The sequence below is a fragment of the Nycticebus coucang genome, chromosome X, assembly GCF_027406575.1.
Source record: "Nycticebus coucang isolate mNycCou1 chromosome X, mNycCou1.pri, whole genome shotgun sequence".
Lineage (NCBI taxonomy): Eukaryota > Metazoa > Chordata > Mammalia > Primates > Lorisidae > Nycticebus > Nycticebus coucang.
In genome coordinates, this window is record NC_069804.1 from 165,572,648 (window position 1) to 165,584,697 (window position 12,050).

The following is a 12,050-nucleotide window of genomic DNA, read 5'->3' on the forward strand; positions in this document are numbered from 1 at the left end:
TTTTGGCTGGGGCTGGGTTTGAACCCACCACGTCCGGCATATGGGGCCAGTGCCCTACTCTGTTGAGCCACAGGTGCCACCCCTTGATAGGCTGATTTTTAAAACACTAAGTGTAATGACCTATGTTTTGTACATGGGGATTTTGGTTCCTCTTACATGTTCAAATATAAATAGATTCAAGAAGATTAGTATAAATGAATGGAAGTAAATCCATGGTAGGTTATTGTTTCAGTCAGTTTTGGATACTATAATAAAAATAACATAGACTGAGTCACTTAACCACAGATATTTAGTTCTCACAGTTCTGCAGATTGGGAAGTCCAAGATGGGTTCAGTGTCTTGTGAGAGCCCCTCTTCTTCCTGTGTCCTTACATGGCAGAGAGCAGAGAGAGAGGAAGCTGCCCTGTTTGTTCTATAAAGGCACTAATCCAATTCACAAGGGCTGTGCCTTTTTGACCTAATTACCTCTCAAAGGCCCCACCTCCTCATACCATAACATTGGGGATTAAGCTTCAACATATGAATTTTGGGAGGATACAAACATTCAGTCCATAATAGCTAATAAAAAAATGGAGATGTCTGTGTTATACAACATTCTTTTTAAAAATTGTGTCTGTTGGTTTTCCTTATTACAAAAGTAAAATATTAAAACTTTACAAAAATATATAACGTAGTGAAAAATCTCTGAATCCCTGCCTCGCTCCACTCCTCCAAGAGCTCCTGTTAACAGCTTATTTGATATCTATTTCTCTAGATTTGTTTTCATGCCGTGACTAAGAAAATAAACTTTTACTCTACATACTGTTTCACCACTTTCTTTCCTTGCTTTACAATACATCATATACACCGTTTTAGACCAATGCATGTGGATCTAGCTTATTCATTTGAATAATAGCACAGGATTCTTCTATATGGGTGTGCCATGATGGATTTATCCAATTATCTAGTAGTAGACATTGGAGTAACTTCCACCTTTGTATGTATATTTTTAATGAACCTTCACTAGTACCATTATGGGATAGATTCATGGAAGCAGAATTAGGAAGTGAAAAGCTTACCAGCATTTTGCTATGCAAATAACAACCAAGCTCATTCAAAATGTCCCTTTGGAGCCTTGCTTAGCTCTACTTGAATCCCAAGCTGGGATAATTCTATGGTTCTGCCTCAGCGTTGTCTTTCACCTGTTCTTGTGCCCTGTGTATTTGTTACTATACTTCATTTTTCTATAATTTCATAATACTTTCAATGCAGAGACATTTTGGAAGAAGAGACAGCCGTGGATCGAGCTATTGTAAGTAATTTTTCGAAACGAATCTACTTGTGATCCAACCTATACCTAATTAGATGTAAGTAAATAGCACTCCCACCCAAGTTTGTATGTATTATCAGGCAAGGCTCAGTTGTGACAATCGAGGGTCAAATTATGTCACTTCCAGCTTGGTGCCCATAGCTCAGTGGTTAGAGCACCAGCCATATACACTGGGGCTGGCAGGTTCGAACCCAGCCCTGGCCTGCTAAACAACAATGACAACCACAAAAAAAAAAAAAAATAGCCGGGCGTTGTGGCAGGTGCCTGTAGTCCCAGCTACTTGGGAGACTGAGGCAAGAGAATCGCTTAAGCCTGAGAATTTGAGGTTGCTGTGAGCTGTGATGTCACAGGACTCTACTGAGGGCGACACAGTGAAACTCTGTCTCAAAAAAAAATTATATCACTTCCTTTGGGAATGGCACAAGAACCCATCAAGAAACCCGTCCCCTGCTTTTCTGAGCTATCCAGGTGGCAGTCTTTAAAGAGACATCTTGTGGTGTATGGGAGTGTGAAATGACTTCTAAGTGGTAAGTGACATTTCTTGCTTGTAGACATCTTGCAAAAAAAATAAAGAGTCACTATTCTAAGACTGGCATCCACATAATAAATCCATGTGTGTAGATGTGAAGTCTGAATGTGACAAAACTATCTCCCATCATCCTTGCCCCAATTCTCAGCATTTATTCCAGTCCCTCAAGGCTTTATAATGGTGCATTCTAAAGCTATTGGTAAGCATACAGCTTTCAAGATATTTGAGAGTATCTCAAGTATGAGATAAGTATTTTGAATATACAAAATACAATCAAGGCTATATTCCTTTCTAAATTACCTACCATCATTTAAAATGCTTTCTGTAAATATCCAAGTCAGAATTTTAAAATTGAACACATTTAGATAGTATGATATAATTACATTTTCTCTCAAATAATATGTGTAAAAGTTTTTTGGTGATAATGTGGTCAAGCCGCCTGGGTTGGTACCTCTGCTCTTCTATTTCCTGACTATGAGAACTTGGGCAACTTAATTAACCTCTCTGTGCCTTGGTTTCCTCATCTATAAGATGAGGGCTATTGAAAGGATAGAATGAGATTATTAGAATGAGATAATTTATGTTGTGTGTTTAGTACAGGGCTTAGAACACAGTAGATGTTTAACAATGTTTACTATTTTCACGATCACGTTAATATCCAGATACAGATCCTGCTTAGATTCTGCTCCCAGTTCTGTGACTTGTCAGCTGTGTGATATGGGCAGATCACTTGACTTCTCTGAGACACAGCTTCCTCACCTAAAAAATGGGGTGACAATCCCTGCATCACCCACCTTACAGGGTCGGTGTGAGGACTAAATGCATTGATGTTTTTGAGGGTGGCTTAATATGGCAACGGGTTACATAAATGTGAGACGTAATTATGATTGTTGTTAACAATAAGACCTGTACTCAATTGTGACATTTGTTTGAAGATTTTAGCGACTATGTGCTTTTCTTTTCCATTAGTTCGAACAGAGAGAAGGGCAAGCAATGACTACAATCTCCCATGTACTATACAGGTAGGAGTTTATTCATAGCTGGTACATTTAGTTCTGGTTTTCATTTCATTTAATTCCGTATGTGCAGCCCCTTGGCCAGAGTTGTCAGAAGGAGATCAAAGTACCTGGTGGTTATTTTACAGATGCTGTAATTGGGCTCTTGGCTTCGTGAAATAAGTTGTTTTGACTGGTCACAGCATAGCCTAGAAGCCTGCCTGCTTCCTCTTTGTAGTGAAGAGAAAATGGGGTCTAAAGTGGTCATAATTTGGGGATGGGGGAATAAAGTGTTTGTTGTGGTCAAAAAGGTCCACAAAATACTGAGCAGGGAAATTGAGAAAAAAAAAAAAAGAAAGAAAGAAAAAACAGAACAACGATACAACAGCCTCAGTTCTTTTGAGACTTGTGGTCCAGCTCCTCCTGGAATGCTGGCCATTGTCGATGTGCTTGGTGCATATCAGGAAGGACATACAGACAAAGAAGAATCACGAAGAGGGCCCCCAAAGGGAATACAGGGTCTGTTGTTAGCAAGAGGAGAGGTTTAAAACAGATGAGACCTTTTCAGACTGGGGAGATGAAAGCAGAGAATAGATAGGCTCCGAATGAAATGGGTAGGATGCACAAGGACTTCGTCAAAATGGATCAGGGGAGGGGGAGCATTGCTGAGACTGGGCAGAGAGAGGTTTTGAGTAAACACAGGTACATCTAACTTTCAACAGCTGGTAGGAAACGTAGCAAATGTGTTCTTCAAAAAGCTATATCTGCAAATAGAAGTGGGAAAAAGGTATAGGTAAATTTGTGAATCTGAAATGTGCTCCTTCATGAAATGTTAAAGGAATTTAGAATGTTTGAGGACCCAATTATAGAGGATGAGGTCAAAGACAGCCCTGTTCTTTCATGACATATCTTTTAGTCGACAGAAATACTGGTGCAGGTCTTTGTGACCATGGAAAATGTCACCTCCCTAAGGCTCAGTTCTCTCGTCTATATAGGTTGTCCCAAAGGTCACCCAGAAAGTCACCCTACACGAGGAAAATGGAAAATTGTAGCTAAATATACCCTTTATTACAAAATTTTACGAAATATTTACAAAGTATTCGCTATGTATTGGCCACCTCTTTGTAAAATTTTGTAATGAATATTTTGTAAATAAAGGTACATTTAGCTATAATTTCCCATCTTCCCTGTGCAAGGTGACTTTGTGGGTGACTTCTGGGACACCCTATAGTATGGGAATAGCCATGGCACTACCTCATAATGTTGTTGTGAGGATAAAATGAAGGAAAACATGTGGAGCAAGAGAATGACAAATGTCAGCTCCTATCATTATTATTTATTAAAGAAATAGGCCTTCGGCAAAACACTTCTTTATAGACTAATTGAGCATGTGCCTATTTGCCTTATTTCAGTAATGATGGGTAAATTTGAGACCAGAGAATAAGAGGTTTTCTCTGAAATAATAAATCCTGAGTACCCCTTCTCTATTAATTACTACAAACTCCTAAAGAAATCTTATGGCTGGCCAATTTCAACATAATGCAACTGTTGCTGACCCTTCTTTTGCAAATCGGTTTTGAATTGTATGCTTTAGACATAAGAAAATTTATCAGAAGATTTCAATGTGCTGCCTTCCATCATTGCTTAAGAGTTGCCACTTAGTACCTTTAAAATGTTTGACATTTATAGACTACCAATTAAGTCAGCTGTACAGAATTTTAGCACCTCAAGCCAAGTTGTACTCTGTTGACATAACTGTGACATTTGCCTTTTTCCCTCTGCTTTTTAGTTGCATTGGCCAGGTCATCATAAAAGCCAACTCTTCCTTAGGACCCAGTGAATTAATTAGCAGCATCAAAAATAAAATACATGGCAACGTCACGCATAGAAACTTCACAGGAGATCAGTTGACGTTATTAGTCAAGTCTGAACACGTTGCAGTGAAAAAACTAGGTAATTTTGGGGGTAGGAGGGCCTTTTAGTATGAATTTACTCCCTTTATAAAACTCATAATGTATATCTGGTAGGGGATTCTGAGTTCAGAGAGGAAAGAAGCCGTCTCTATGTTCCTGTCTACATCCTTAGCACCCACTTGACTTGATGGGCAACTTTTCTACCTCTAAGAGCTTATGGAAGGACAGAATGCTGGAGAGGCTACCAGAGACTGCTAGTTGACTCTATTAGCAGTGGGCATTCCATCAACAGAGCCAGAGGATTGATTCTCTTGCATAGAGACCCAGAGACCCGAAGAGCTTCCTCATTACACATAATAGATGCCCAATTAATACTTGCTAATATTTTCTTTCTTTCTTTTTTTTTTTTTTTTTTGCAGTTTTTGGCCGGGGCTGGGTTTGAACCCACCACCTCCGGTATATGGGGCCCAGCGCCCTACTCCTTTGAGCCACAGGCGCCACCCCTTGCTAATATTTTTGATTCAGCCATCCTATTTATCTTGGCAAATGACCTGGGAACTGTCCCAGATTTCTCTCATTGGCATTTTCTGATTAACAAGGCCTTCATGGTGAAAGAGAAAGGTGACCAGGCCACTTTCCCCAGTTGCTCCTTTCCCCAGTACACTGTAGTAAAACATTGAGCTCGCCCAGATGACACACATGGGCATTAGAATGCACGATCCTTGATGGCAGACTATTTAAGTAGCAGAGGGAAGGCTGTGATTGTGCAGGGGTAAGAGAGAAGTGTTGAAGCCATGGAGAGAGCCTGCCATGTAAATGACATGGATGAATGTGTCTTGAGTGTACTGCAGGAAGGCACCTTTCACCCTCACTCAGAGGGGAGATTGGGGTCGCTGGGCAAGGCTGGATGGGCTTCAGCTTGGGCAATCAGTCAACACCTAAGGGAAAGATTTCCAGAATCAGGGTCATGCATCCAGTGGGTGCTCAGTAAAAACTGGGAACTTACCATATAGGCTTAGCCCAGGTCACATCTCCCTTAATGTCACAATGCCTGGCAGCAAAACCTTGGCCTAGCAGCCCCTGGTGGAGAAGTTCACCCTGTACCTCAGTACCAGCATCAGCAGCAAAGCTCCCTGCCTATGCTATCATCTCAGATACACTGAATTTACTAAAACCCACTTCACGTCAGAGTCCATTAGGAAGGGAGGGGCCTTCCAGAGAGAGAAGTCTGCCTACAGTCTCCTGTCTTTGCACATCAAAGTGATAACAGGAAGTACCTCAGAAGCTGGGCAATTGGTAGGTGGTGTCTTTTGCCGGTTTACTTTACACCCCTTTGTGTAGCTTGAAGTTTTTCAATGCATGTGCATTACTTAAAACAAAGCAAAACAAAAAACTCTTCCATCAACTGATGGTTTTAATGAAAAGGACAAAATGCACAGTTACACTGGGTGGCTTATTATTTTTTTTTTAATACTCCATTTTCACTGAAGCCTGGTTTAAATGGCTTGGTAGAAGAAGTTTCCTCTTTTGTTTGATGATATTTATGTGCAGGGTAATAAAGATGTGCCATAATGGATGTTCACGGTGCTTTCAGGTACCTTTTGCCCTTTAAAACGTGCATACATTTTCCCTGTAGATCCAGGAAAGTGTGAAGTGGATGAAACAGCCTCTAAATACAAAGGGACATATAAGTGGCTAGTAACCAACCCGACTGACACAGCCCAAACCAGATGCATAAAAAATGAGGATGGAACCGCCACCAGAATCTGGTATGTACCGGCCAAGTTGTAATTGCTAGTTCACATGCATGAAGAGCTGTATAATTGGGGCCATGTTTCTGTGCTGTTTGCCTGGATAGGCTTCCCTCCCTTTACCTCTATTGCCAGTCTTTCTTTCTTTTGCCTTTTGGACCTACTTAAACATATCCATGCAATAGAATAAGACAAATTTTCAAGAAGACAAAGAAGTAAAATTACCTGTAATCTCAGAAAGAAATTGAAGAGGACAAAAGGAAAAAACATCCTCTATCACCCTACTGCCTGAGCACAGCTGTTCTTAGGTTGGCACATATATATATATATATATATTTCTCTGTCTCTCTCTCTTCCTCCCTTTTTTTTTTTTCGCATCTAGCCTTTCTTTGTGCACCTTCAACTTTTATGTAGTGGTAATCACTGTCCTTATATCAATAATGTGATTTACCCTTTCACTCAGTGGTTTATCAAACATTTTCCATGTTTTACATTTACCTTCTTAATGACCATTTCAAAAAAATGACCTTGGAAACTGCCTAGTTGATGGGCCATAATAATTTACTAAATCACTCTTCTATTGTTGACTTTATCATTTTCCTTTTTAAAATCATCAGCCCTCTTTTCTTACTCTCAGCTGTTAATGGTTTATGCCATTAACTTAAGTGGACAAAGACCAGAGGGGCATCAGGTTTTGACAGAGGCTTAAAAGCACTCTTTTTAGAAAGCATCATTGAGGACTGCTTCCTACCTTTTTCTCCTTACATCTCAATAGTCAGCAAGTCATGTGGCTTTGATGGTCACAGTTAGAGCACACATCTAGCTTTTTCTTTCCAAGCCCACTGCAGCTACCCTGATGCAAGCCCTTTACTAACTCTCTCCTGCTATGAGAGCACTTTCCTGCCCTGTGACTGTCCACCGCTGTCCATTTGTACTCTGCGCTGCTGCCAGCATGATTTCCCTGAAGCATGGCTGCCATCATGTCGCTGCTGTATTTCTGGGTTGCCTCAACAATCAAGCCCAAACCTCTAAACACAGTTCTCCAGACTGCAGCGCCCTTTTCTGCTGTCTTACTTAACGATCTCCCACTCTTTACTATGTGCTCCATTCAAAAAGACCATTTGCTATTCTGGACTTTCTCAAGTCTTTTTCTCTGCTTATACTGTTTGCTCTGTTTGGGATGAAGGGGAATCTTTCTCCATTTCTGTCCTTTCAGCACTTAGCTCAGCCAAAACATGGAAAATAACATCTTCTTTGGTGGTTTGATAGATTCAGTTTTTCATCACATATCAGGCCAATGGTCAAGTAAGTTGCATTTACGGTCTTAAACCATAGGATTACAAGCTCTTTGGGGAGGAATGAGGCCCTTGTCTGTTTGTCTGTGCTGCCTATTACCAGTCCTAGAACATAGTGGGTACTCGATAAATGTGTTAGCTGATTTGAGATGAACTGGGTTGAAATGGATGAAGAATTGGGGAGGGTAGAGGATGAGGGTTAATGAGCTACATGGGCCTTTAATAAATTAATATACTGAGCTAGAGACTGCATTCTAACTGGAATTTTCCCTAAAAATCAGGATAGGCATGGAACATGAGGGTAAGAAGTCATGTCTAAGGGGGGCAATATCTCTGCTTTGACTCTACCCTGTTTCCCTGAAAATAAGACAGTGTCTTATTTTAAGGTGTGCTCCCAAAGATGCGCTAGGTCTTATTTTCAGGGGACACCTTATCTTTCCTGTAAGTAGGTCTTATTTTCAGGGAAACAGGGTAGTTCTGCTAGACATTGCCATGTTCCACTCCTGGCTTTCTTGCCCATTTATCCTCCCCATACGTTGAGTCTAGCTTCACTTGCTCCCCAAGAGCAAAGTTCTCTTCACTTTACAAAGAAGCAATGGCTTCCCACCTTTGCTATCTCTGCCAGGAGGCTGGGAACAGGTGAGGGGAAGCATGTCAAAGATACACCTGTTCTTTCACCATTTGCTTTAAGACTATCCTTGCCCAATCCTCCGGTGAGAAAGTTCTCTCCTTTCTGTTTCAGTTCAATCAGCATCAACACAGGCAAATCTCAGTGGGAAAAACCAAGGTATAAACAATGCAAATTGCTTCAAGAACTCCCTAACAAGATTGTGGATCTTGCTAATATTACCATAAGTGATGGTAAGATTGTTTTGTACATATCAGAGAAATCATGGAAACTCAGTTAGTTTGCCCACTGGACTTGAAACTAGAGAGAATACAGTTCAGGGGTGGGGAAACTTTTCATGTTGGAAGGCCACATTAATTTAACTGTAATCAAGTAAGTCTGTATTCAAGAAACTTGAATTAGATATACTTAAAAATGCACATTATTTTATAAAAATCTAATTACTATGTACTTAATTTCAAAAATTGAAAACTTCATTAATTTTAAAGTTAAATAACTTTTTAATGACTTTGTTGTGTCCTCTTTGTGTTGCAAAGCATTTGAATATGGGGTTACAGCATGGTGGTCCAATGTTTCAGCTGATCCTCTAGATAGGTATCAGTCATTTTTTTAAATTTAATTTAATTTTATTTTATTAAATCATAGCTGTGTACATTGATATGATCATGGGGCATCATTCACTAGCTTTACAGACCATTTACCAAGTTTCACATATACCCTTGTAAGATGCACCGCTGGTGTAATCCCACCAATCCCCTTCCCTCTACCCATGTCCCCCCTCCCTCCCCTCCCTTTCCCCCTTCTTCCTATTCTTAGGTTGTAACTGGGTTATAGCTTTTATGTGAAAACCCTAAATTAGTTTCATAGTAGGGCTGAGTACATTGGGTACTTTTTCTTCCATTCTTGAGATACTTTACTAAGAAGAACATGTTCTAGCTCCATCCATGTAAACATGAAAGAGATAAAGTCTCCATATTTCTTTAAGGCTGCATAATATTCCATGGTGTACATGTACCACAATTTATTAATCCATTCGTGGATCAATGGGCACTTTGGCTTCTTCCATGACTTAGCAATTATGAATTGAGCTGCAATAAACATTCTGGTACAAATATCTTTGTTATGATGTGCTTTTTGGTCTTCTGGGTATATGCCCAGTAGAGGGATTACAGGATTGAATGGCAGATCTATTTTTAGATCTCTAAGTGTTCTCCATATCTCTTTCCAAAAGGAATGCATTAATTTGCATTCCCACCAGCAGTGCAAAAGTGTTCCCTTTTCTCCACATCCACGCCAATGTCTCTGGTCTTGGGATTTTGTGATATAGGCTAGTCTCACTGGAGTTAGATGGTATCTCAAAGTAGTTTTGATTTGCATTTCTCTGATGATTAAAGATGATGAGCATTTTTTCATATGTCTGAAGGCCGTGCGCCTGTCTTCTTCAGAGAAGTTTCTCTTCAAATCCCTTGCCCAGCCTGAGATGGGATCCCTTGTTCTATTCTTGCTAATGCTTTTGAGTTCTCTGTGGATTCTGGTTATTAAACCTTTGTCAGAGACAGAACCTGCAAATATCTTCTCCCGTTTTGAGGGCTGTTTGCCTGCTTTACTTACTGTGTTCTTGGCTGTGCAAAAGCTTTTTAGTTTGATCAGGTCCCAGCAGTGTATTTTTGAAGCTGCTTCAATTGCCCGGGGGGTCCTCCTCATAAAATATTCACCCAGACCGATTTCTTCAAGGGTTTTCCCTGCACTCTCCTCTAGTATTTTTATAGTTTCATGTCTTAAGTTTAAATCTTTTATCCAGTGAGAGTCTATCTTAGTTAATGGTGAAAGGTGTGGGTCCAGTTTCAGTCTTCTACAGGTCGCCAGCAAGTTCACCCAGCACCATTTGTTAAATAGGGAATCTTTTCCCCACTGAATGTTTTTAATTGGCTTGTCAAAGATTAAATAACGGTAAGTAGCTGGATTCATCTCTTGGTTCTCTATTCTGTTCCAGACATCTACTTCTCTGTTTTTGTGCCAATACCATACTGTTTTGATCACTATTGATTTGTAGTATAGTCTGAGGTCTGGTAGCATAATTCCTCCTGCTTTGTTTTCATTTCTGAGTAATGTATTGGCTATTTGAGGTTTTTTCTGATTCCATATAAAACGAAGTATTGTTTTTTCAAGATCTTTGAAGTATGACAGGGGGGAGGAGACAAGATGGCTGATTGAAGCCATCTTTCCACAGAGGCTCCCGTCCAGAAGGAGAGTTAAAGGATAAAAATTTCGCAAGTAACCTGGTGGATTTGAGCTGCACTAAGAGAGAAGGTTGTAGAACGCACGTCAACCCTGCTGAGGCGAGCTACGACCACAAGGATACAAACAAAAGGTACAAAATCCATCACCAAGCGGACGGGAGTCCCCTCCCCCATGGGAATGGCTCAGAGTGCCCCACAAACAACCGGTCAGAGTTCAAAGGTCCTCCCACTACACTCCACGGGACAGAACCCCTAAAACTGGACCTACCTCCCCTACTAGGGTGCCACGGTGTCCTCCTGCCAGGCATAAAACTGTATAAAGTGTATATAGTCTCTACCTGGAATTCTGAGCTCCCAGTGCTCCCCTTCGCTCACACTGGGGTCTGGAGGCCAGTCATGGTCGGTCGGCGGAGACGGGACTGCACCAGAGTGGCAGTTCCCTGAGGCACAGTGCGACAGCCGTCTTTTGGTGACAATACGGCCAGGCATAAAACTGTGTAAAGCTCTGTGTGTTCTCTGCCCGCAACCCCAGGCTCCCAGTGCTCCCCGCGCTCCCCTCTGCTCTCCAAGGTCTGGAGGCCTGTCCCCCAGGGGTCCAGACTCTTGGGCGGTTGCTCGAGGAGTGTAGACAGTTCTGGGCTGCAGCCGGTCAGTGCAGAATCTGGGGTACAGGAGTGGAGAGAGGACGGTTGGCTGGAGAGGAGCTACACAGGAGTGGCCATTGCCTGAGCCATAAAGCAGGGGCCCTCTTGCTAGCAATACGGCTCACTACCAAATATTCTGAAGCCACACCCCCTGTCTCCCTGGGCAACCAGAGACTCTGAGTTTGCGTGAGGCAACTCCAGCTTGCAAACCAGGGAAACTGCCAGGGTGGGGCTGACCCAGAGGTCCACTTACTAAACCTGAGGCGCACCTGGCCCTCAGGTGATCATCAGCCTATACACAATACAGGAGCAAAGACAAGCTGATTTGGAGCTCAATTCACCTTCTCTTCTGCAGGGGAACTGCAGAGTTGTTCTGTTCTGTTCTGTCAGTAACATGAATCAGGGGCGAGACTGGACCTGAGTGAAAACCCCTCAACCTTCATCAAGTGCCTGAGGTTGTCAGGCCTCACCTCCTCCTGCTAAAGAGAGGCAGAGCGCAGCAGTCTGCCAGACTTCCTTGCGATTCAGGCAGGTACAAAGTCTTGGAGTACCAATTCACTACAGGCAACTGGGTCAGCCAACTGCAGGGATATCAGTGACTGGATGTGAAGTGGTGCAAGGTGGGGAAGGAGGCAGCAACCTTCCCAGACTGATTTATTGGCTGGGTGGCTTCTCCTGACTCCACGTAGCACTGGAGCAAGCCACACCAGAGTAGTCGCCAGACCCCTGTGATCCAGTTCCCAGAG

At 41.9% G+C, this 12,050-nt stretch overlaps 1 protein-coding gene across 1 annotated transcript in view; it reads left to right on the forward strand.

Annotated features, from left to right (window-relative positions):
* The window catches only part of ADGRG4 (adhesion G protein-coupled receptor G4), a 139,871-nt gene that overhangs the window by 54,480 nt on the left and 73,341 nt on the right, over positions 1-12,050 (forward strand). The window contains exons 6-10 of the mRNA XM_053579107.1: positions 1,252-1,291; positions 2,808-2,860; positions 4,623-4,786; positions 6,383-6,515; positions 8,535-8,653. Coding sequence (XP_053435082.1) covers positions 1,252-1,291; positions 2,808-2,860; positions 4,623-4,786; positions 6,383-6,515; positions 8,535-8,653 — 509 coding nt within the window. The remainder of the gene's footprint in view (positions 1-1,251; positions 1,292-2,807; positions 2,861-4,622; positions 4,787-6,382; positions 6,516-8,534; positions 8,654-12,050) is intronic.